This window comes from Staurois parvus, unplaced genomic scaffold (genome assembly GCF_062004578.1).
Source record: "Staurois parvus isolate SC_StPar_1 unplaced genomic scaffold, SC_StPar_1.0 ptg000287l, whole genome shotgun sequence".
Taxonomy (NCBI): domain Eukaryota; kingdom Metazoa; phylum Chordata; class Amphibia; order Anura; family Ranidae; genus Staurois; species Staurois parvus.
This window is the reverse complement of record NW_028318083.1, coordinates 19,994,782-20,021,114: the sequence shown is the minus strand read 5'-3', so window position 1 is coordinate 20,021,114 and position 26,333 is coordinate 19,994,782. Positions and strand designations below refer to the sequence as shown.

Sequence of the window (26,333 nt, the reverse complement as noted above, 5' to 3'; positions counted from 1 at the left end):
CTCCTCAATGGCAGCGGCGTGCTGTCAGCAATAGGGCTTCACCCAACTCGGTTCATATCCCCATTGGAAGATTTCCCCTCTATTACTATTCTGATATCAGCCCAAAATTTGGGATTTTCTTTTACTTTCACTTTCAATGATAATGGCAAACAGGACAAATAGAGAGGGCGAATCTCCCTAACAGGAGCACAGACATCAATAAACCCAGACAGGTCTTTTAATCCTTCTCCATTCTATCCAAAACAAAAAAAGTTTGTGTGTGTGTGTATTGGGGCTTACAGGGCTGTAAAAATGTTTTATAAAGTTAATTTCTTTAAGGAGTCAGCTTCCATCAATTTAAAGTAGAACTATAAGCAACACTTTTCTCATTTTGAATAGGATAAGGGAGGGTTCTAACCCCTGTTAGTTTATCTTTTGCCATCTGTGTCCCATTGGGGAGTTTTTCTTAGTTTCTGTTAAAAAGTTTTGTAAATAAGTGATTTTTCTCCTTCACTGATGTGCGCTGATGAGGCTGCACTAATGGGCACTGTTAGGCTGCACTGATGGGCACTGATGAGGAGGCATTGATGAGGCTGCACTGATGGGCACTTATAGGTGGCACTGAAAGGTGGCACTGATGGGCATTGACAGGCTGCACTGATGGGCACTGGAAGGCGACGCTGATGGGCACTGATAGGCGGCACTGATAGGCACTGATAGGCTGCACCGATGGGCACTGATGTGGAGGCACTAATGAAGCTGCCCTGATATGCAGCGCTGATGGGCACTGATAGGTGGCACTGATGGGCATTGATAGGTGGCACTGATGGGCATTGATAGGTGGCACTGATGAGCACAGATAGGTGGCACTGATGGGCACTGATGGGCATCATTGATGGACACTGACAGGCATCACTAAGGAGGCACTGATAGCCAGCACTGAAAGCACTAATCAATTTCCTTTTGGCTTCCTCAAAGACATAATACACTTTGCAAGGTTACTTGTGTATAGAAAAGTGCACTCTGCATAATTTGTTATACAATTAGACACTAGATGCTAGCCCACAAGATACTAGCCCACCCTAAATACTTCCAACTTCCACCCTAAATACTAGCCCACCCTAAATACTTCCAACTTCCACCCTAAATACTAGCCAGATGGGTACTGATAGCCAGCAGAGATGAGCACTGATGGGCACTGAAAGCCAGCACAGATGGGCACTGATAGCCAGCAGAGATGAACACTGATGGGCACTGAAAGCCAGCAAAGACAGGCACTACTGGCTGTACTGATGGGGCTCCACTGATCATCAGGGCACTGATCTGGAAGGGATGGCCATGGACACCCTCCCAGGGCTAGCCGACCACGCTGTAGCCATTTTTTGGTTGGGAAGAAGTTAAAGGAATCCCTTGGGACCCCCACATCTCCAGTAGTGTCCCCATTGGAAAGGTTCCCCTCTATTAATTTTCTGGGGAATACCCAAAATTTGGGGGTTCTTTTACTTACTTTACATGATAATGGTAAATAGGACAAATAAAGAGAGTGAATCTCCCTAATGGGGGGCACAGACTGCAATACAAACCTAACAGATGTTCTAAACTATCTCCAACCCATGCAAAAGCAAAATAAAAAAATTGCCTTTAGTTATACTTTAAGTAATATTATTATTATACAGGATTTATATAGTGCCAGCAGTTTGTGCAGCGCTTTACAATATGTAGGGGGACAGTACAATTACAATACAGTTAAATATAAGAGGGATAGGAGGGCCCTGCTCATGGAGTTTACAATCTAAAGGATTATAAAGTATTTTATGTTACCAGCTGTAATAAGAACTTCTCAGCCAGTTGAGTGCTTGTGGTTTATGATTTTGTAACATTGCATCATTTTACTTTATGGTTTAGCCAAATGTTACAAAATAGTAATTCCAGGAAAGTTCAACACAATTTTCTGCTTTGTCCACCAGATGGCGATCCAGATCTAAGACAAAGCAAAGACATACTGCTAACTGTCTCCTGTGACAAAACCACTGCATTAGGAGATGACATTATCAAATGAACTGTAGCATGTTGTGCTCTATTTCTTTTGTGAAGATCTTCCTAGCCAGTACTCCCTGGCAATGATCAGCCTTGATCTGCTCTCAGCTGTTATTTAGAATTTTATGCTTGTAATAGAATAGATATATAAATATGGTATATTCATATATGAAGAATTCCAAATATAATATATACTATAAAAGAGATCATTTACACATGCATGTGTATGAGTGATTCTATTTTTATCTTGTTTAAAGGATGGAGGCTGCAGCTGTCCAGGAGATGTCGCAAAAGCATTTGGTGAGTCCTATGACAGCATGCAACACCTGTACAGCAGATTGTGTTATCACATATAATCAATTTCCTTTTGGCTTCCTCAAAGACATAATACACTTTGCAAGGTTACTTGTGTATAGAAAAGTGCACTCTGCATAATTAGTTATACAATTAGACACTAGATGCTAGCCCACAAGATACTAGCCCACCCTAAATAGTTCCAACTTCCACCCTAAATACTAGCCCACCCTAAATACTTCCAACTTCCACCCTAAGTACTAGCCCACCCTAAATACTTCCAACTTCCACCCTAAATACTAGCCCACCCTAAATACTTCCAACTTCCACCCTAAACACTAGCCCACCTTAAATACTTCCAACTTCCACCCTAAATACTAGCCCACCCTAAATACTTCCAACTTCCACCCTAAATACTAGCCCACCCTAAATACTTCCAACTTCCACCCTAAATACTAGCCCACCCTAAATACGTCCAACTTCCACCCTAAACACTAGCCAACCCTAAATACGTCCAACTTCCACCCTAAATACTAGCCCACCCTAAATATGTCCTACTTCCACCCTAAACACTAGCCAACCCTAAATACTTCCTACTTCCACCCTAAATACTAGCCCACCCTAAATACTTCCAACTTCCACCCTAAATACCAGCTCACCCTAAATACTTCTGACTTCCACCCTAAATACTAGCCCACCTTAAATACTTCCAACTTCCACCCTAAATACTTCCGACTTCCACCCAAAATACTAGCCCACCCTAAATACTTCCAACTTCCATCCTAAATACTAGCCCACCCTAAATATTTCCAACTTCCACCCTAAATACTAGCCCACCCTAAAAACTTCCAACTTCCATCCTAAATACTAGCCCACCCTAAATGCTTCCAACTTCCACCCTAAATACTAGCCCACCCTAAATACTAGCCCACCCCAAATACTAGTCCACCCTAAATACTTCCAACTTCCACCCTAGATACTAGCCCACCCTAAATACGTCCAACTTCCACCCTAGATACTAGCCCACCCTAAATACTTCCAACTTCCACCCTAAATACTAGCCCACCCTAAATACTTCCAACTTCCACCCTAAATACTAGCCCACCCTAAATACTTACGACTTCCACCCTAAACAGTAGCCCACCCTAAATACTAGTCCACCCTAAATACTTGTTGGAAGTCTGCTGGATTTTGATGGAAGTCCTTGCCCCTGTTGAACAGGGATGGTCACAACAAAGTTTATAACTCTGCCCCAAATCACATCACTAATCTTGTTTCCAAATATCACCCAAACCGTCCTCTCCGCTCCTCCCACACTCTCCTTCTCTCTTTCTCCCTTGTTTCCTCCTCCCATGCTCATCTCCAGGACTTCTCCAGAGTCTCCCTCATCCTCTGGAACTCTCTACCCCAATGTATCAGACTATCGCCTACTCTTCCCACTTTTAGGCAATCTCTGAAAGCCTATCTCTTCAGGGAAGCCTATCCTGCCTTCAGCTAATAACGGAATCTTCTATTCCTCCTATCAGTTCATCCCCTACAGTTATTACCTTTTGTACCACCAGCCCCTCCCTCCTAGATTGTAAGCTCCAAGAAGCAGGGCCCTCCTAACCCTCTTGTATTGAGCTGTATTGTCTCCCTTTATATTGTAAAGTGCTGAGCAAACTGTTGGCGCTATATAAATCCTTTATAATAATAATAAGTTGACACATTTGCACTGTTTGCACCAGCAAGGCCTGTCCAACAAGACACCAACTACCTACAAGTACATCTCCCTTTTTAATTGACAGGCAGATGCTCAGCTTTGACCAATTTTGCTATCCCCCTGATTTTTGCAGGCATATTATCCCCCTAGTCATCAACCAAGCTTTAGACTCTTCTTATGTGGCTTAAGTGACACCTCAAGCAAACACCATAAAAATGTCCATGTAAAGAAAGTATTCTGTTATTTTTTTCCTGCAGAGAAGTAGTCTTCTATGAGCATCTCTACATATACAGTGCATTCAAAAAGTATTAAGACCCCTTCACATTTTTCAATTTTGTTATCTTTTCAGCCTGATACTACAGCTTTTAAATTCTTTTTTTTCTCTCATTAATCTATACCCAGTATCCCATAATGACAAAGATGTATGAAAAAGGAAAAACTGAAACATCATATTGTCATAAGTATTCAGACCCTTTGCAACAACACATGAAATTTAGCTCAGGTGCCTCCCATTTCTCTTGATCATTGCTGAGATGTTTCTAGACCTTGATTGAAGTCTACCTGTGGTAAATAATTCACTGGACATAATTTGGAATGGCACATATCTGTCTATAAAATGCCTCACAGCTGATAATACATGCTGTATCAGACCAAAAGCCATGAGGTCAAAGGAACTTTCTGTAGAGCTCAAAGACAGGATTATTGCAAGGCACAGATCTGGGGAAGGCTACAAAAAATATCTCTGCTGCACTGAAGGTTCTCAAGAGCACAGTGTTCTCCATAATTCTCAAATAGAAGCAATTTGGCACAACCAGGACTCTTCCAAGAGCTCGTTGGCTGGCCAAACTGAGCAAAAAAGCTTTTGCAAACTCCAAGTGGGCTTCTATGTGTTTTGTACTGAGGAGAGGCTTCCGTCTAGCTACTCTGCCATAAAGTCCAGATCGGTGGAGGGCTGCAGTGATGATTGTCCTTCTAGACATTTGTCCCATCTCCACACAGGATTTCTGGAGCTTAGTCAGAGTGACCATTAGGTTCTTGGTCATCTCTCATACTAAGGCCCTTCTCCCCCGATTGCTCAGTTTGGCCGGGCGACCAGCACTTGGAAAAGACCTGGTTGAACCAAACTTCTTCCATTTAATAATTATGCTCCTGGGAACCTCCAATGCAGCAGAAATTTTTTGTAGCCTTCAAATCTTTGCCTTTGATAATTCTGTCTCTGAACGCTGCAGGCAGTTCCTTTTGACCTCATAGCTTTTGTTCTGATACAGTTTGCATTGTCGGCTGTGAGGACTTTTATAGAGAGGTGTGTGCCTTTCCAAATCATGTTCAATCAATTTTGCTTATCACAGATGGACTCCAATCAACGTTTAGAAACATCTCAACAGCGATTCAAAGAAATGGGAGGCACCTGAGCTAAAATTTCAAGTGTTGTTGCAAAGGCTCTGAATACTTTGACCAATGTGATATTTCAGGTTTTTTTTATTTTTACTAAATTTGCAAACATATCTAAAATCGTGTTTTAACCTTGTCATTAAGTGTAAGGTAAGGAGAAAGAAAATTCAAACAACTGTACTATCAGGCTGCAAAAATTTTTTAAAAAAGTGAAGGGGGTCTGAATGTGTGAATACTTTCTGAATGCAATATATATATATATAAATATATATATATATTTATAGACACACAGATTTCTCATGACAATGGTGGCAGTGAGAACTCTGCGTGTCCTCCATCACATATAGTGATTCACCCTGAGGTCTTCACAGAGGACAAGGGGGCACTCTTTACACCTGGAGGAAAATACATTTAGGGGTTTATTTACTAAAGCTGGAGAGTCCAAAATCAGACTCCCTTCTGCATAGAAACCAATCAGCTTCTAACCTCAGCTTGCTCAATGAAGCTTTGGCAATGAAACCTGGAAGCTGATTGGTTTCTATGCAGAAGGGAGTCTGATTTTGGACTCTCCAGCTTTAGTAAATAAACCCCTTAATGTCCAAATATGGAAAGATTTCTTCACAGTAAGAGCTGTGAAAATGTGGACTGGACTCCCTCAAAAGTTGGTTCTGGCCAGGTTCTGGCCAGCTCAGTGGATTGCATTAAAAAAGGCCTGGACTCTTTCCTAGATACACATAATATAACTGGATACTAATATTTATAAGTAAAGTTGATCCAGGGAATATCCAATTACCTCTCCGGGGATCAGGAAGGAATGTTTTTCTCTGCAGGAGCAAATTGAGTCATGCTTTGCTGGGTTTTTTGCCTTCCTCTGGATCAACTGTGGGTATAGGATTATAACTTTTTTTTTTTCTATGGCTGAACTGGATGGACTTTTGTCTTTTTTCTGCCAGACTAACTATGTAACTATGTAACATCACCAGACTGCTGATACCTTCTGTCATGTTGTGCACAGCTTGGCCAATGGTCAGACATTCTCTGTATACAAAGCTGTATAGCCCGCTGTCCTAAAGATTCTTTACCGACTTGGAAAACCAAGATTATATGTACAAATTCACCTTTTAAATGTGACCCACTCTTTACCCAAATAATTCTCAAAAGACACATATTGCTTGAAAAACCTCAAGTCATTTTCAGACCCTTCTAGAGATCCCACACACTGCTCTTTCACAGGCAGAAACTGTTTGCTATCCTACAGACACATGTTTTGGTTATTTATTTTGAAGTGGAAAGTGCTGTAACCGAAAGTAATCAATTACGTTGTCAGATCACTGAAATATTGCTCAGTTCAAGTAAAGTGACACTTACTCTCCAAAACTTTAATTTGGAGATTTGGAGCAGGCTTAGCACATCAGAGTGTAATTTTTTTAGTTAAGAATACATACCTGAATATATATTTTCTAAACCAGCGTTTAGTTTCACTTTAATTAACTGTATAAATGGTAAGGTCTACATATTATTTCTACAAAAGAGATAGATGTGAAGAGTTTCATTGGTTTTCTATAAGATATATAGCTCTGCAATGCAATGATGCTTCTTCAAAGGTTTTGTTGTTAGCATAGCAATGTTTGAGCGGAATAACTAATAGATAATAATGATTTGTGTTTCAGTATGATGTTAGATTTGTAGCATCTTCTATAAACTCACAGGCGGGATTTCCCCATTTGCAACTAAAATACTATAATCTTATCAGCTACACCCAGCGGTTTTTTCACTATATACGTTTTGTAAACTTATACTCAAAATGTAATGTTTTATGCTTTGTAGATCTAAAAAATCTCTGCCAAGGTTTACTTAGTTAAAAACTGGCTGGTTAATTAATCTGCCTGCAGATGCCTTTATTAGCAAAGATTGATGAATTGAAAGTGAATTTTCCTTCTTGGAGCATAAGACCCTCTCAATCTGAGCACACCGTATGTGGAAATTTGACCTCCTCCAATACTCTAGGTCAATCTTTCTCAGTCAGGTTTCAGTGGAACCCTAGGGTTCCTTCAGAGAATGCTAGGGGTTCCGTGAATAATGAGCAATTTCTGCCTTTCAGATTAGATTCTATTGATGCTATTGATCTTTAAACCTATCTATAAGGGGGAGATTCTTCCCAATGACCACATGTGCAAGGAGCATGACCACTGACCATTACGCTGATGTATCATGAACTGTAGTTATAAAATATATTTTATATTGTTGCCTGAGACCTGAAAGTTATTTCAAGGGTTATCCTGTGTTACAAAGACTGTTCTAGGTGCTTGACACTTCTACCCTAAAGAACCCTGCACTTCTACCTACCGTAAGGAATCCTACACTATGCTCAGAGCATGCTGGGGGGATCTTGTTTAATCTTTCAGCTTAATCAAGCCTTCTATGAAAAGGAAAAAAAAACCCTCCCCTGTTGTGATTGGGCAAGTGGCTAAGTACAGTAGAGAAAACATCCTTCTGAACATGGTTACTGCACTGTAAAGCTAGCTACATTTACATTAAACATGGTTGTCTCTGTACAATCTCATTTAGCTTTACCAACATCTATATAGTGTGTGTAACTAACATACCACTAACTCTGGTGCAAAAGCCTACCTGAATAATCAGTTTAATTTATTACCAGCCAGGTAAGCCATTGCACTGCAGAGATTGTGGTAACAAAAATGATATTGTAAAAATAGATTACAACACGTATGGCCAGTTTTAGATTCAACCTCATAAATCATACTAGATATCATAGGCAGGCTTATAGTTAACAATACATATTATGTGTAACACCCTTCCCTTGGCTTGATAAATTTAGTTTTTGGCTCTGTTGTATCCAACTGAACAGCTATCTATTTTCCAGGTTTGATCAGGTCTATCCCTAAGCCTGGTGGTTGATTGCTCTTGCTTAGCTCTTGAAGAAGCTTTCTGAAAAAAAGTAGGAGGGTTAACCGTTGGGTTATCAATATTTATCTGACCTCAGCCAATCCTTGGGAGGGAGGTCCAGAAGGTGTGGCTGCCAAGAAGACAAATGTTTGGGGGAGTCTAATCAAAGCTATCTTTCCTGGGGTCTCCCCCTAGGAGGCAGCTTGTATTTTACAGAAGGGCTGTTGCTGTTAGGCCATGTACTCGGCTTAGGGTCTTGGTTGAACATGGACTTAAAAAAACTTGCTGGAAGACACTCTGCCTGTGAAAGCTCAGCTGGACAGGAAACCCTTTCACTGGAGAGTGTAGCAGGAAAGCTGGTTTGGGAGCAGTCTATGGACATTGTGAGTAGAACCTTTTTGCCTAGAACTCCAGGGGTGCCAGTACTTTGAGGGTTAGAGGCCAGAGGTTGCTGCATGGATTGTGACTGTTCATTCAGAGTCCCAGACTAACTGGCTATCCCCTCTCCCTCCAGCAATACTTAGGGCTGCTACTGAGGAACTTTGCAATCTTAGCAAACTTAACAAACTGTTCTCCTCTACCTGCTTGTTTTTTTGAGTATCCTTCACCCTCACCCTCCACCCTCCTGTGTTCAAGTGCAGCAATAAATCTTCAAAAAGTCCAACCATAGACTGAACCTGAGTTTGTCAATGTGCTGTGGAGTTGGTTCTTTAGCTGATAGCCTTTGACCAGGTAGGGGAGATCTGGGTTATTTCCAGCAGCCCCTCCAGGGGTGAGTGCTGCATAAGAGCAGATTGTGCAATTTACTTTAGAACTACTGTACTATGATGGTAACATGCATGGCCAGCTTTGGGGAAGTGGTCACACAGCAAACCATTCTGCTCATTTATGACCACCCTAAAATAGTTTCTTAATTTATTAAAGCCAATTATTTTGTTGACTTATCTACTTAACTTTCAAGTACCTTTATCTATATCTTATTATGTTGTAGAAGATATATTCTCTATCGTAATGTATTTTTGTACTCTAGAAAGCAGTCCTTTGTGTTTATAACTTACGTTGTCCATTACTGACAATGCTGCTTGGCACAAATTATAGGCCGCCTTGGTTAGACAAATCTCATTGACAGTCAGAATTCACTGTTTCAAAGCTAGGAAATTGATTTAGATATTCTGCTGATAATTTACAAATGTATGGAAAAAGATTAACAGAGATGCCTCAGATTCTACTAACAGAAAATATTATTATAATGTAAAGGACCACCATTATGTTATGACTTAATACGCATACCCTGCATTTATTTGGGCGAGTTATGTTGTGTGCTCAGTCAATAATTTCCATGGCTTCCCTTATTTATACACCCCCTTGAACACTGGTTCTCCGAGTAATTGCATGTCTAATTATATTAGTCTCTGTATCCCCCTTCTCTTTGTGTCATTGGTCTCTCCAAGAATGCCAGCTTTGGAGACTTCTCCAGTAAGTCCTGCATTTTAATTATAAGGCTCAATTATTTTAGCATTAATCCTTCCAGTCATTAGTTGGGTTTGTTTATTCTTAAATATAACACAATACACTTTTCATGTATTCAGAACTATTGTCTTCCCACCAGCAACATCTGACAGAGAACATCAGCCTGTCAGAATGTGAGAAAATCAACTCTGTGGTGTTGGAGAAAACTATTTCTTGATAGAAGGGCAAACCTGACTCGCATGCTGGTCAGTTTTAATTCTTTAGTGTACAAGTACATTTAATTTTCTGGCTATTTTTTCCATTCCCTAGTATGCAGGCTAATAGCTAACCTTGCATCCTTATAACCTTGCCAAATTGTCTTGGGATTAGTATGAACAGTATGGACGCATCTGTTCTGATTTCCAAACCTATAATCAAGCTAAATACCTTAAATGAAACAGCGAGATTTGAGTACTGCATAGTATGACTAATCCTTATGAATTGTCTGTATCCTTTATTCCCAAAATAGGTTCATTTCTTTATAAGACAGGTACACAATTATCCTGAGCAATTCTTATATATTAGTTCCTCAAACATGCATTATGTGATAAGTGACGACAATAATATGTTTTGAGGGAGAGGTTATACAATTTTTATAAACTTGCATACTAGGAAGCCCTGTTGATTTCAGTCATCTGTGGTTGGTGCAGCTTAAAATATATGCCAAGAAGACATTGGAACACAGATTATACATGAATTGTTTTTTTCAAGGCTGATACAACAGGTTTCTCCACTTAAGTTTTATCTGGTGTATTTGTAATCACATTGGAGTTAATTTACTAAAACTCGAGAGTGCAAAATATGGTGAGACTCTACATAGAAAGCAATCAGCTTCCAGTTTTTTGTCAAAGCTTAATTAAACAAGCTGAAGTTAGAAGCTGATTGGCTACCTTTGACAGCTGCACTAGATTTTGCACTCTCCAGTTTTAGTAAATCAACCCCACTGTATTGGAAGATTTTATCACATTTGCATCGGCCAGTATCAGTCTGTAACTTGAGTTGCCCATTTTCTATCATGCAATCAGTCGGCAAACTTGCCATTGGTATGAGTGGGCTCATGAAAGAAAATGTCCTTTGAATTTTCTGAACATCTACTGTATTTATTTATTTGTTGCTATACGGAGACCATCTGCAGAAATTCTTAAGGCTAAATTTGTAAGTAGAATAAAGAACCTGACTTGCTTGGCCTGCTTGAAGCCAGTTACAGAATGTTAATACAATGGCAAATGTTTTTATACTCTGTGTAGATCCTTTAAATAAACATTTTTATGCAGCTACATTGGTTTAATTGCTTCTATTTCTTTATATATACTAATTTTCTGTTTATTCAGGAGCTGGAGCAGACTTTGTGATGCTTGGAGGAATGCTAGCTGGGCATGACCAATGCACTGGAGAAGTTATGGAAAAGAACGGCAAAAAAGTGATGCTTTTTTATGGCATGAGTTCAGACACAGCAATGAAGAAACATGCTGGTGGAGTAGCTGAATACAGGTATAAGGAAAAATCAAATGTCAGTACAAGAATTCTTTGACCTCAGGAGTGTAACAATAGTTCCACTCAGGGTGGGTAGCAGGCAAGTGAAAACAGTAGATGAAGCCAAGGTCAGTTCATGGGTAGTCAGGCACAAAATACAAGCACTACAAGGCAAACCAGGAGCACAAAGAAACTGAGAAGTTGTTCAGGCAACATGGACTGCACTGAGCATGTCTGTATATAGGGAAACATACTGGGAGGTGAGCCAGGAAGTGGTAGAAGGGAAAGGGATATAATTCCACAGTAGAGCAGGCGACACCCATAGGTGAACACAGAAGCCAGCAGCACATGTAAATGGAATCACGGGTCTAGCAGAACCACTGCAGAAAGGAGTAAGAATTTTGCAAACTGAAAACTGCAGGCTAGATCATGACAGTAATGGTGACACATATGGATTTTGTCATGATTTTTGCTTAAGGGAAGCATTAGCAAGTTCTGGGAGCAACTTAAAGGCTTATCTCAAAGACAAGTAAGTCATGTGGCATATTTGAATTTAAGACAGGAGGGATACATGAGGGTAGAGGTGTGTTAGTTCATTTAGGGCCTCAGTATTGCCTTTTGTTATCTAGGGAACCCTTGATGGTCTTTGTACGAATGTACGTTATTTAACTGGCTGCCCCAAAAGTACATGAAAATGACCACATAAATGAATGCTCTTCTGCCAATCAACTTATAGTGGATTTTGACCATTTCTCTGGCTGAACTACTGGCTTACTATCACTAACTTCAGTTAGGGTTCTTATAAATGAAACCTGGAAAAACAGACACAGGATCTATTATATACCCTAACATTGCAAATGTGTTATGTTTCTCAGTAATGGCAGAATGACACTTTCAGTTTTACAACATACAACATATTTCAGTTCTAACTGTGTATAGTGAGCAAGCTCTGTGGATCTTCCAGTTTAAATGAATGGTTCTTTTTCCAGCTGGTGTGACAATCAAGGATCCCAATAAAATAAGAAGGGCTTAGCTGTGTGTCCAGCATTATCTTGCTTGGTAGGAATCAAATTTGCAGCAGGTTTCCAACAGGTTATGGGCCCAGCTGCAGCCAAAGTAATAAATACTGCTTCAGATACAGATACATCTCAGAGTTATAGCAAAAAGCTGATTGCAGATGTGGATGTTATGGATAATTTAGGTGACAATGATCACAGAGTAATTACATTTGCTATAAATTATAGGAAAGGGACACATAAGGATAGGACAGTCAATTTTAAAAGAACCAACTTTAATAAGCTGTGCTCCATATTATGTGACACTAAATGGGATCGGTTCCCCACCCCCACATACACAGACATTTCGGTTTCGGTTCAGTTTTCGGCTACATGCATTCTGAATTTTCAGTATCGGTTTCGGCACTAGAATTTTCATTTCGGTGCACCACTAGTAAAAACGCATATTAATGAGAACAAAACAGTCCTTTAATAAATATATTGAGTGTGATCAGGATAGCTAAAATATGTTACAAAAGACACTTTGCAGAGGAGAGAAATGCAAATTTTCCAAATATTTTTATAGTAAAAAGGCTAGGTCAGAGCATATTGGCCTCATAAAGGATAATCAGGGGAATTTGGTCACAAGTGACAAGGAGAAGGCAACTTCATGAAATGCATTCTTCTCAGTTTATTCAAATGAAAAGGAGGGGTATAATAAACAAGACAGTAATGTTAATAACATTGTATTGAATGTACCCTTGTAGCTGACAGAGACCAGTGTTAACAAAAAGACTAGAAAAAAAATAACGTGACTAAATCTCAAAGATCAGATGACTTACACCCGAGAGTTCTCAAAGAATTTAGCTGTATCATAGCCAGACCATTATTGTTAATTTTTAAGGACAGCTTACTGACTGAAATAGTACCAGCTGATTGGTGAAAAGCAAACGGGTACCAATATTCAAAAAAGAGCCAATATATATATCTGGTAACTACAGATCAGTAAGCCTAACAACAATAGTATTTAAACTATTGAAAGGAATGATAAGGGACCATGATGAGGGTAAATGATAAAAGGCCATAGGTGTCATGCAGAAGTGTAACTAGAAATCACAGGGCCCCATAGCAAACATTTGAATTGGTCCCAACAAATAAAAGAACACCACTATACAACACTTTAATTACCATGGCAGGTGAAGAATGGCTGAAGAGTATAACAATGGTGGTGTTATAAATGTAAGCATGGATCTGTGGAGAGTGAGAGTTGGTCTTATTCACCCAGGAGCCTAGAGAAAAAGGATAAATGTTCATTGATTACATTGATTACATTACATTGAGTACATTTATCCTTTAGGTTGGTTATGTTCCTAACTTAACATAATAACACTTAGACCAGCCTATAAAAGATAAAGATAAATATCTTTCTGGTGGTCAGTGGCCTAAAACTTCACTGAATTGCAGATTTCTAGTTGCTGTATACAAAACCTCCCAGTGTGTCCACTACCAGATCCCTAGCTACATGCTGTGATTCCTTCTGCTAATCCATATGTGACTACTGTGTCCTTTAGCAAGACAAACTGTGGTACATGTAGGGGTACTAGGTAGAGGACACACCTGGAAATGTCACATACCAGAGGCAGCCGTAGACCTTCAATACAGTAACATTTTAGGCTTCTGAGAAGGGTATTTATCTTCTTTTTTTTAACAGGTTGGTTATGAGGAGCTAGCCACAGTGTCACTTTAAGAATTGAGCATGCAATGTACAGCACAGCATACTGAATGCGCTTCTGTGGAATAAGGAATGTACAGCACAGAATGAAGCAATGAGAAATATACAGTGAGCAGCATAGCATACAGAATGAGGGGGTGTGGAATAGGGAATGTATAGCACCACATACAAAATGGGATGATGTGGAATATATATATCAAAGAATCCAGAATGAGTGGACATTATACAAAATACAAACAAAATATATAGCACAAAGTATAGAATGGGGCACTCTGGACTAAAAAAAGTGCAGAATTTGTCAGTTTAAAATATGGAATGTATATATGGAGTACAGAGTGAGATGGTGCACAGCATAGTGTACTGAATAGGGAAGTGTGGGATATAAGATATACAACAAAGTATACAGAATGTGCCAGTGCAGAATAGGAAATGTGCAGATATAGGAAAGGTGGTCAGAAGTATGGAATGTGTAGCATGGCATATGGAGTGAGGCGTGTGGAATAGGTCACATACAGCATGGCATACGAGGTAAGTCGGTGCAGAATAGGAAATGTACAGCCTAGCATACAGACTAAGGTGATGCGGACTAGAAACCGTACACCATGGCATAAAGATTAGGGCGTTCTGGAACAGGCAATGTATAGCAGAGTGAGGCAGTGCAATAAGTAAGTACAAAATGTTAATGTACTGGTAGAGTTATTTTATAACCTCCATAGAAATGGCTTGTTGCTGCTGCTTAGTGCTCTGCTTTGTCCATGTCACCTCTCTGATGCTGCCTACAGGCCAGCAAGAGGAGTGGGAGCGTTACGCCGTGTTGTTGGTTTCTAGGGCCTCCAACATCCAGCAACCAATGCTGTGTTTACCTGAGCATTCACAGGGGGGACAGAACTTCCTCTGTCTAGGCCTTCTGCACCCCATGGGTCCCAATGCTGCTACACTGCTCTGTAAGCCCTAATACAGAGGTAAGAGGGACTCTGATGGGGACACTTATGCAAGGGGAGACTCGGATGCGGACACTGATGTAAGGAGGGACTCTGATGAGGACACAGATTTATGCACTGACAAGGGGGGGGGGACTCTGATGGGGATACTGATGTAAGAAGGAGCCTGCAGTAGTGTCTATTTACACTTCAATAATATAACCCTAGCTCAGCAGTGGGCAAACTACGGCCCGGCGGACCTTTTAATCCGGCCCGCGGAGCTAGGCTCCCGCTAGGCTCCTCTCACAGTTCGCCCTGAAGACCGGTGTAGCATGAAAATCTGTCTCCTATGAAGATCTGTCCCCCTCGACGTATCTGCGCATGTGCCGGAGATCGCCGATCGGCTGCTAATGCCTGAAACTGGCACATGCGCAGACACGTCGAGGGGGACAGATCCTCATAGGAGACAGATTTTCATGCTACACCGGAACGGCGCGGGAACACGGCGAGAGGAACGCGCGGAGCAAAGGTAAGTGAATTGACATGGGGGGACTTGGGGACTTAATATGGGGGATGAATTAATATGGGGGATGAATTACTATATGGGGGATGAATTAATATGGGGAATGAATTACTATGGGGGATGAATTACTATAGGGGGGATGAATTACTATATGGGGGATGAATTACTATAGGGGGGATGAATTACTATAGGGGGGATGAATTACTATATGGGGGATGAATTACTATAGGGGGGATGAATTACTATATGGGGGATGAATTACTATATGGGGGATGAATTACTATGGGGGATGAATTACTATGGGGGATGAATTACTATATGGGGGATGAATTACTATATGGGGGATGAATTACTATAGGGGGGATGAATTACTATATGGGGGATGAATTACTATATGGGGGATTAATTACTATGCTTACTATGGGGGAATATTACTATACTTACTATGGATGACACATACACATCATTCATCTACTCTTGGTCCGGCCCCCGCGTCCAATATATGAACCCATTGCGGCCCTCAAGTCAAAAAGTTTGCCCACCCCTGCCCTAGCTGCTTATTGGAGATGTTTTGCAATATAAAAAAACAGACATACCTACTCAAGCTGCAGCATCAGCTCTAAGCCTGAGAAATGAGCGATCACATGACTGCTAACTGATCAATTTTTGGGAAGGTCGAAATGGAGAGCAGTGACTGTCAGTCACTGCTCTCCACTCTGCCCCTCCAGTGCTCAGTGGAGCACCAGGCTGGAGAGGAGGTGGGTGCAGCTAGCTCCAGCTCTCAGCCATACTCTGAGACCTGGAGCCAGTTGTCAATGCAAGAGCTGGGTGGATTCCAAGAATATGGTTGGGATCCTTCCAGAGCCTGGAGCAGCACTGTGACAGGCTATTGCCCGCTATCATCTGACTCTGGGACAAAGAAGAGCAAAGTAAAGTGCACTCCTGTGACCCAGAAGACAAGTATGGCCAAAAAAGCTTTGGCTGTACTTCTCTTTTTAATTATCATCAAGCTGTGTCCCTCATTGGGCGCAGAAAAAGATTTTAAGTTGAGTACAAAGCTGTTAAGATTAGCCTGGCAACTTCTGTTTGCATCTGGTACATATGTATGTAGAATCCGGACCGTTTCTCACCAATACCAAAATGAAGACCCTGTGATTTTTAGAATTGTTTATATATATATTTATATATATATATTTATATATATATATATATTTATATATATATATATATATATATATATATACACACACACACACACACACACACACACACACACACACACACACACACACCCTTATAAAAAGTACTCCCTTGAAATTTTCCACATTTTGTCTTGTTACAACCAAAATCATAAATGTATTTTATTGGGATTTTATGTGACAGACCAACACAAAGTGGCACATAATTGTGAAGTGGAAGGAAAATGATAAATGGTTTTTAAAATTCTTTACAAATAAATATGTGAAAAATGTGGCATGCATTTGTATTCAGTCCCCTTTACCCTGATACCGATAACTAAAATCTAGTGAAACCAATTGCCTTCAGAAGTCACCTAAATAGTAAATATAGTCCACCTGTGTGTAATTTAATCTCAAGATAAATATAGCTGTTCTGTGAAGCCCTCAGAGGTTTGTTAGAGAACATTAGTGAACAAACGGCACCATGAAGGCCAGGGAACACACCAGACAGGTCAGGGATAAAATTGTGGAGAAATTTAAAGAGGCATTAGGTTATGGAAAAAATATCCCAAGCTTTGAACTGCTCACGGAGCAGTGAACATCTTTCAGATCCATCATCAGAACATGGAAAGATTATGGCACAGTTGCAAACCTACCAAGACATGGTCATCCTCCTAAAGTGTTAGGCCGGGCAAGGAGAGCATTAATCAGAGAAGCAGCCAAGAGGCCCATGGTAACTCTGGAGGAGCTGCAGAGATCCACAGCTCAGGTGGGAGAATCTGTACACAGGACAAATATTAGTCGTGCACTCCACAAATCTGGCCTGGATGGGAGAGTTGCAAGAAGAAAGTAAATGTTGAAAGAAAACCATAAGAAGTCCCGTCTTCAGTCTGCGAGAAGCCATGTGTGGGACACAGCAAACATATGGAAGAAGGGGCTATGGTTAGATGAGACCAAAATTGAACTTATTGGCCTAAAAGCACAATGCTGTGTGGCTGAAAACGAACACTGCACATCACCCTGAATCAGGGGCGGACTGACAACTCATGGGGCCCCCGGGCAATAAGGGATCATGGGGCCCCTGTGTCCTTGCCCAAACTCAAAAAAGCCTATGAAAAAGGTACCAGGGGCATCTCATTGGGCCCCCTACCGACCCCGGGCCCTCAGGCAGTGCCCGAGTTTCCAAGTGGTCGGTCCACCCCTGCCCTGAACACTACATCCCCACCATGAAGCATGTTGTGGGGATGCTTTCAATCTTAGAAGAAAACCTGTTAGAGTCTGCAAAAGACTTGAGACTGGGGTTCATCTTCCAGCAGGACAACAGCCCTAAACATACAGCCAGAGCTACAATAGAATGGTTTAGATCAAAGTATATTCATGTGTTAGAATGGCCCAGTCAAAGTCCAGACCTAAATCCAATTGAGAATCTGCTAAAAGACTTGAAAATTGCTGTTCACAGAAGCTCTCCATCCAATCTGACAATCTGACAAAACTTTAATTCTCTAGATATGCAAAGCTGGTAGAGACATCCCCAAAAAGACTTGCAGCTGTAATTGCAGTGAAAGGTGGTTCTAATATTTATTTGTAAAAAATGTTGAAAACCATTTATCATTTTCCTTCCGCTTCACAATTATGTGCCAGTTTGTCTTGGTCTATCACATAAAATCCCAATAAAATACATTTACGTTTTTGGTTGTAACGTGACAAAATGTGGAAAATGTTAAGGGGTATGAAATCTTTTTCAAGGCGCTGTGTGTGTATATATATATACACATATATATATATATATATACAGTTGTGACCAAAATTATTCAACCCCCAATGCTGTAAAGGGGTTTAGGGACTATAGTGTACATTTGGAATTGTATTCAGAATCAAATCCTACAAGGACGTTGTAACTACCCAAATGCAACTAAAATGACATCAATTGTTTATGTAATACAGTAGTAAATGGTTCTTATGTGGTTTCTTCATTGCCACAATTATTCAACCCCTTAAAGACTACCACTCTGAAGAACAGAGGTTCATACAGGTGCTTTCCATCAGGTATTGAAAACACCTGTGGATGTCACCGAGCAGCAATCAAGCATAATAAGCACCAATTAGGCAGCTTTAAAATGACTGTGATACTCAGCTCCTTCTAGACATTTACTGGTGTGGTTACAAACATGGTGAAGGCAAGAGAATGGTCCAGGAAGACAAGAGAAGAGGTGATTTCTCTTCACAGGAAGGGCAATGGCTATAAGAAGATTGCAAAGATGTTAAACATACCAAGAGACACCTTAGGAAGCATCATTCGCAAATTCAAGGCAAAGGGCACTGTTGAAACGCTACCTGGTCGTGGCAGAAAGAAGATGCTGACTTCGACTGCTGTGCGCTACCTGAAGCGTAGAGTGGAGAGAAGTCCCCGTGTGACTGCTGAGGAACTGAGAAAAGATTTGTCAGATGTGGGTACAGAAGTTTCAGCCCAGACAATAAGACGCACACTGCGTAATGAAGGCCTCCGTGCCAGAACTCCCAGGCGTACCCCCTTGCTGTCTCCAAAGAATAAGAAGAGTCGACTGCAGTATGCCAAAAGCCATGTGGACAAACCACAAAAGTTGTGGGATAGTGTTCTGTGGACTGATGAAACAAAATTAGAACTGTTTGGGCCCATGGATCAACGCTATGTTTGGAGGAGGAAGAACAAGGCCTATGATGAAAAGAACACCTTGCCTACTGTGAAGCATGGTGGAGGGTCAATCATGCTTTGGGGCTGTTTTGCTTCTGCAGGTACAGGGAAGCTTCAGCGTGTGCAAGGTACCATGAATTCTCTTCAGTACCAGGAGATATTGGATGGAAACGTGATGCAGTCCGTCACACACCTGAGGCTTGGGAGACGTTGGACCTTTCAACAGGACAATGATCCCAAGCATACCTCCAAGTCCACTAGAGCATGGTTGCAGAGGAAAGGCTGGAACATTTTGGAGTGGCCATCGCAGTCACCAGACTTAAATCCGATTGAGAACCTCTGGTGGGACTTAAAGAAAGCAGTTGCAGTGCGCAAGCCTAAGAATGTGACTGAACTGGAGGCCTTTGCCCATGAAGAATGGGCGAAGATACCCGTAGATCGCTGCAAGACACTTGTGTCAAGCTATGCTTCACGTTTAAAAGCTGTTATAACTGTAAAAGGATGCTGTACTAAGTACTAAGATTGAATGTCACTTGGGGGTTGAATAAAACTGATAATGCTGTGAGCACAGAAAAGACATTTGTGGTTATTTCATTATAACTGTTATGTTATATTTGTCTGACCTACAAGTGCCTCTTTAATGTAAATGTAAGCAAGATGACTGAATGATCAAAAGCAATGTCAAACTGGCCAAAACACTCAATTTCAGTGGGGGTTGAATAATTTTGGTCACAACTGTATATACACACATACCACACTACCATGCAAACATTTAGGCAGGTGAGACAAAATGCTGTGAATTAAGAATGCTTTCTGAAATAGAGGTGATAATAGTTTATTTTCATCAATTAACAAAATGGAAATGAAAAGAGCTGAAGAGAAATCCAAATCAAATCAATATTTGGTGTGACTACCCTTTGCCTTCAAAGCTGCATCAATTCTTCTATGTAAACTTGCACACAGTTTTTGAAGGAACTCGGTAGGTAGGTTGTTCCAAACATCTTGGAGAACTAACCACAGATCTTCTGTGGATGTAGGCTGCCTCAAATCCTTCTGCCTCTTCATGTAATCCCAGACAGACTTGATGTTGAGATCAGGGCTCTGTGGGGGCAAAGCCATCAATCCCAGGCCTCCTTGTTTTTCTTTATGCAGAAGATATTTTTTAATGACATTGGTTGTACAGTATGTTTGTGGTTCTTGTCCTGCTGCAGAATAAATTTGAGGCCAATCACACGCCTCCCTGATGGTATAACATGATGGATAAGTATCTGCCTGTATTTCTTAGCACTGAGGACACCAAAGATCCTGACAAAATAACCCAGTCCATTTGCAAAAATGCAAACCCAAATTTGCAAGGAACCTCCACTATGCTTCACTGTTGCCTGTACGTTCTTATTATTTTACTGCTCTCCAGCCCTTCAGTGAACAAACTGCCTCTTGCTACAGCTAAATATATCAAATTTTGACTCATCAGTCCAGAGTAACTGCTGCCATTTCTCTGCCCAGTTCTTATGTTTACATGCATAGTTGATTCACTTGGAGGTATGTTTTTTTTGGCCACAATTCTTCCATGATGACCACTTCTGGTGAGACTTCTTGGGATAGTAGATAGATGTACCTGGCACCCATTGGTTTCCACCAGTTCTGTGCTGATAGTATTTCCAGAATCTTCCAGTGTCAAAGGAACAAAAGCATGATGTGTCTTTCATCTGTTGCATTAAGCTTCCTTGGCCGACCACTGCATCTACAGTCCTCAATGTTGCCTGTTCCTTTGCACTTCTTTAAAAGTGCTTGGACAGCACATTTTGAAACCCCAGTCTGCTTTGAAATATTTGCGTGGGAGAGACCTTGCTGATGCAGTATAACTACCTTGTATCTTGTTGTTGTGGACAGTATTTTTTTATGGTGTATGACCTGTGACATAAAACTGTCTTCCACAACCTCACCTTAGTAACAGAGTTTGGCTATTCCTCTCCCAGCTTTAAGCCTCCTGCACAGCTGTTTCTGTTTCAGTTAATGACCGTGTTTCAACCTACATATGAGATTGAATTTCATTAGTACCTGATTGCTATAATTGATTAATCGTACATCTGACTCTAATCCTACAAAATCCCTGATGTTCCCCGACTGTGCAAGTGTAAGAACTGTTGCTGGTTTAAAGCCAAAGGATAGTCACACCAAATATTGATTTGCATTTTGTAAATTGATAAAAAATAAACAATCTAAATATATATTTTTGAAAGAATTATTACTTTACAGCATTTCTGCACATCTGCCTATATATATATATATATATATATATATATATATAGATACACTATATTGCCAAAAGTGAACTTTAATGGCATCCCAGTCTTAGTCCGTAGGGTTAAATATTGAGTTGGCCCCGCCCTTTGCAGCTTTAACAGCTTCAACTCTTCTGGGAAGGCTGTCCACAAGGTTTAGGAGTGTGTCTATGGCAGGGCTTGAAAAAGCTGCTCACCCGCTCGCCAAATGCGAGGAGAAATTCCTGTGTGGCGAGCAGCGAGGACAGATGATGGATGGAGCGGCTGCACCTGCGCTCCAATCCTCATTGTGAAGCCGAGTTCCGGTTTCCAACTTCCGGTTTCTGGCTTCTTCGGCACCGCCATTACACTGGCCGCTGAGGGGACAGGTGCAGGAGAGGCCCACTCTCCTCCGCTGAGAGGAGACACCCTCTCCACCGCCGCAGGAGACTTGAGGAGAGGTCCGCTGTCAGGAATCCAACTGCGGTAGCCTCTAACACTCCACAGACCGGAATCCCCCAAGGCGTGGAATCTAAGCTCCGACCTGCTTGTTCACCAGGGCCCCTGATGGTGGGGATGGACTTGAAGCAGGCCGAGACCAGGTCGCGGGCCCTGGGTTCACCCAGCTGTGGTAGAGGCACCGTAGAAGGTGTATAGCGGGTAAGAGTCTGATGTGAGGAGGTAACTAGAGCAGTGTCGGGCAGGCCGGGTCAGTAACAGTGGTGGCGGTGTAGTACAGAATCAGCAGGCAGAGGGATAAACAGGTCACAAGCCGAGTTCGTCAACAGGAGGTCAGAACATGCGGGGTTAAGCAGGAGGATGGTCAGACAAAGCCAGGGATCAGGACAGGAGACGGACAGCAAATCAGGATCAGGCAGGGTTGGCAACAAACAATCTACTCTCAGGAACTCAGGAACACAGATAAGACCATACAGCAATTGAGCATTGCAAGAGCTGGGTTTAAATAGCCCGCCCGACTCCTGACAGGCGCTCCTGGGTCCTAGTGCTTGCCCGGTGCCATCATTGGTGAAAGGCGACCCTGGGTCCTAGAGCCCGCCTGCCTGTATGTTTTGTCAGGATTCTACACATGTGCAGATTCGATCGCCGCAGCGATCTTCCCATTCCCTGACATCCGCTCTCCACCGCCATGGGGGACACAAGGAGAGGCCCGCTCTCCATCGCCTTGGGGGACCTTGAAGTATTTTTGGGTATGGTCTGTGGAAATTTTGTTCAGTTTATGTATGGTTATTTGTACATTCTTTGTGTACGGTTAGAGGTCCATCCTCTACTCCTACAGTTTTTATAAAGTTTAATCTTTTATTAAACACCCTATTGTATATGTTGTATAGCTTTTAGTAGTACCTGAAAACTTGCATAGTGCTTTCTCTTGGTGTCTGTACTCAATACGGTAATAATAATATGCCACGTTAGCCATAGTTGGTAGAAAGGATGTGAAAATATAAGCAACACCTTTTTGCTAGCTACCCTAATGTACTTTATTGCAAGCTTTTTAGAATACCGAGTTGTCTTCACCAGACATGGTGTCATACCTTCACACATCAGTGACATGAACATACAAATAGTGTATGCAACAAATGGTCACCAGCGGATGCCTCTGCCAGTCTGCCAGGATTCGGTGACAATTGTCCTATGTCTATGGATAGACCTTACATCCAGTTAGTAACAAGTTGTGTCCTTTTTTAATACTTTAATAGCAGAAAATGTGTTATGTGACTTTCTAATATAATAACAGAGATGCTGTGAATACACATTACATGTTTACATAGGTTTCATAAATTAGGTTCTAGGCTCAGTCTGGCCTCTTATCCACTATGAGACTTGATGTAAGCCAGCTTTATATTAGACTCTATTCTAAAGAAAAATGTAATTTCATAAGCGTTACGGGGGCGTGGTTGGGGTAGGGCTGGGGGTGGGGTAGGGCTGGGGGTGCTGTTGGGGTGGGCCAGGGGTGGGGTTGGGGGTAGGCCAGGGGTGGGGTTGGAGGCGGACCTGAGCAAGGTTGGGTGGGGCAACTGGTGGAGAGTAAGGTTTGTGCTTGGATTTCCTTCACTGGAACTAATGGGCCAAGCCCAACTCCTGAAAAAATAACCCCACACCATAATCCCCCCTACTCCAAACTTTACACTTGGCACAATGCAATCAGGCAAGTACCATTCTCCAGGCAACCACCAAACCCAGACACGTCCATTGGATTGCCAGATAGAGAAGCATGGTTTGTCACTCCAGAGAACACGTCTCCACTGCTTTAGACTCCAGTGGTGGTGTGCTTTACACCACTGAATCTAACGCTTTGCATTGCACTTGGTGATGTAAGGCTTGGATGCAGCTAATTGGCCATGGAAACCCATTCTATGAAGCTCTCTACGCACTGTTGTTGGACTAACTTGAAGGCCGCACAAAGTTTAGCGACTTTTGTGCACTGTGCTCTTCAGCATACGCTGACCCTGTTCTGCCACTTTACATGGCCTACCACTTTATGCCTGAGTTGCTGTTGTTCCCAGTTGCTTCCACTTTTGTTATGCCACTAACAGCTGACTGTGGAATATTTAGTAGCAAAGAGATTTCACTGATGGACTTATTGCACAGGTGGCAACATATCACGGTACCACGCTTGAATTCACTGAGACCCTGAGAGCGACCAATTCTTTCACAAATGTTTGTAGAAGCAGTCTGCATTACTAGGTGTTTCATTTTATACATCTGTTGCCATGGAGGTGATTGGAACACCTGAATCCAATGATTTGGAGGGGTGTCCCAATACTTTTGGCAATATAGTGTATATACTGTATATATATATATATATATATATATATATATATTGACTACTAGCAGGAAGAAATAAGGAAACACAGACAGCAGGCTGCATCTCTGTATTTTTGTATAGCTACTTGATTTGACTGCCTTTTTATGGTAATTTGAAGCTCAAGCTAAAGCCTAAGTATGTAGCAGAAATATAGCGTGGCCTGTGGAAGTCGGAGACCAGACACATGACATACTGTAAGGGGATAATTAGGTGAAGAAGCAGCTCATTGTATAGTATAAATTCCCCGGGGGTTCTTTTTTTTCATATCTCTGTAGCAGCTAAGTGTAAGGATAGTGTCAAATCCTATTTCTGCACCTCAGCCTGTCATGAATGATACTTCGCAGGATCTGCCAGTTAGAAGCTGTGTTCTTCACTAGCTAATTTATTCCCTTATCCAGCGTCTAGGAGAGTCTTGTGCAAATACTAAAGACTCTGCTGACTCCACACTGAAGAGGTAGATGCTATTATTTTGACATGTCACTTAGAAGATGCTTTTCCGCACTAATGTGCACATTCTTGAGGCATGATCATTAGCAAGTGGTGTAATTATTGTATGTTTCAGGTGTTTTCCCAGGGTGAAAAACATTGTAAGGGCCACTGAAGAATGGATCTCAGAAAATCTGTCTTGTTAGGGCTTCCGTGGAATACAGGAATTTTTCTTCTGTACATATATATATATATATATATATTCCCCCTCCCCCCGTGATAGCAAGTTAGGGTTAGCAATTTCATCTATTGCAATATTACCCTGATTACCCTTTAATGTAACAGGGCCAGTGCTGGATGGCTCAATATAAATTCCAAATGAACAATATATTTACCTGCCACTTTCCCAGGATACCTCTCCCTCTTATTCCCAATTATATTCGCCAAGCACTTTGTTATTGTTCTCCACTGTTTTACTGGATGTCAATTTTTTAATTATAGGTGCCCAGATGTAATTCTCCAAAATGTTTATATTACCACTCTCCTGTGTACATGATTGGGAGTGCTTGTTGTCTGTGTCTTTAAAAGTAGAGATGTTACCTACATTGTTCCCTATACTTGTATCATCACTGTACCCAATACTATCTTTGAAAAGAACAATGTGTTCACCCTGCAGGAAATACCAGCCTCCCTTGAAGCTAAAGTCCAGGCAGATATACATGGCACAAATGTATGCAGCTCTCTAATCATTATTGCATCTTTAAAGCAGTATTAAACCCAAAAGCAAACATTTATTATATTACTTCTATATTCATAGAAGTGATAACTGTATTAGTTTCCTTTTTTAGTTTTTTTTTCTTCTATTTTCATCTGATGATCCAGCCAGTAAGTCTGTTGTCACTTGCAGTTACAGAGATAAGACAGGCTATTTAACAATGGCAGAGGTTCTTAGAATGATCAGCTGTTATTTATTTCTGAAAATACCTTTATCCCAAAAGGGAAAAAACTGTTTGCTGTAACTGATTATAAAGTATTAACTGGAGCTCAGCTTCAATTTGTTATTGTATTTAAATCTGCTAATACATCTACCACTCCCCACTCCCAAGACTGGCAAGGCTCCTGTCCAAAGATGCCTCACATGCTCCTTCATCCAGAGTGGGGGCACACTAATACAGGAGGTGTCTTATTGACCAGATCAACAGGTGAAAAGAGAGGGAAAAAAGCATAAAAAAAAGAGAACTAATGCAGCCACCACATCTTAGATTGGTAAGTTGCAATATATTACATTTTTGGTTTTGGGTTTAATACCACTTTAAAGCGGAGCTCCACCCAAAAGGGGAAGTTCCGCTTTAAGCCTTTGTCCCCTACTCCCAATTAAGGATTGGCACCTTTGGCCTAGGCGATCAGAAGCGGAAGTTGTCCTCCCCCCTCCCTCCCCGTAGTCTTCTGGGACACATGACATGTCCTAGAAGACTACGGGGCCATTCACGCATGCGCAGAGGGCAAC

At 41.4% G+C, this 26,333-nt stretch overlaps 1 protein-coding gene across 1 annotated transcript in view; it reads left to right on the top strand.

Moving 5' to 3' along the window:
- Window positions 1-26,333, top strand: part of GMPR (guanosine monophosphate reductase) — a 105,938-nt gene that overhangs the window by 65,436 nt on the left and 14,169 nt on the right. The window contains exons 7-8 of the mRNA XM_089682291.1: window positions 2,274-2,316; window positions 11,152-11,311. Of these exons, the coding sequence (XP_089538417.1) occupies window positions 2,274-2,316; window positions 11,152-11,311 (203 nt within the window). The remainder of the gene's footprint in view (window positions 1-2,273; window positions 2,317-11,151; window positions 11,312-26,333) is intronic.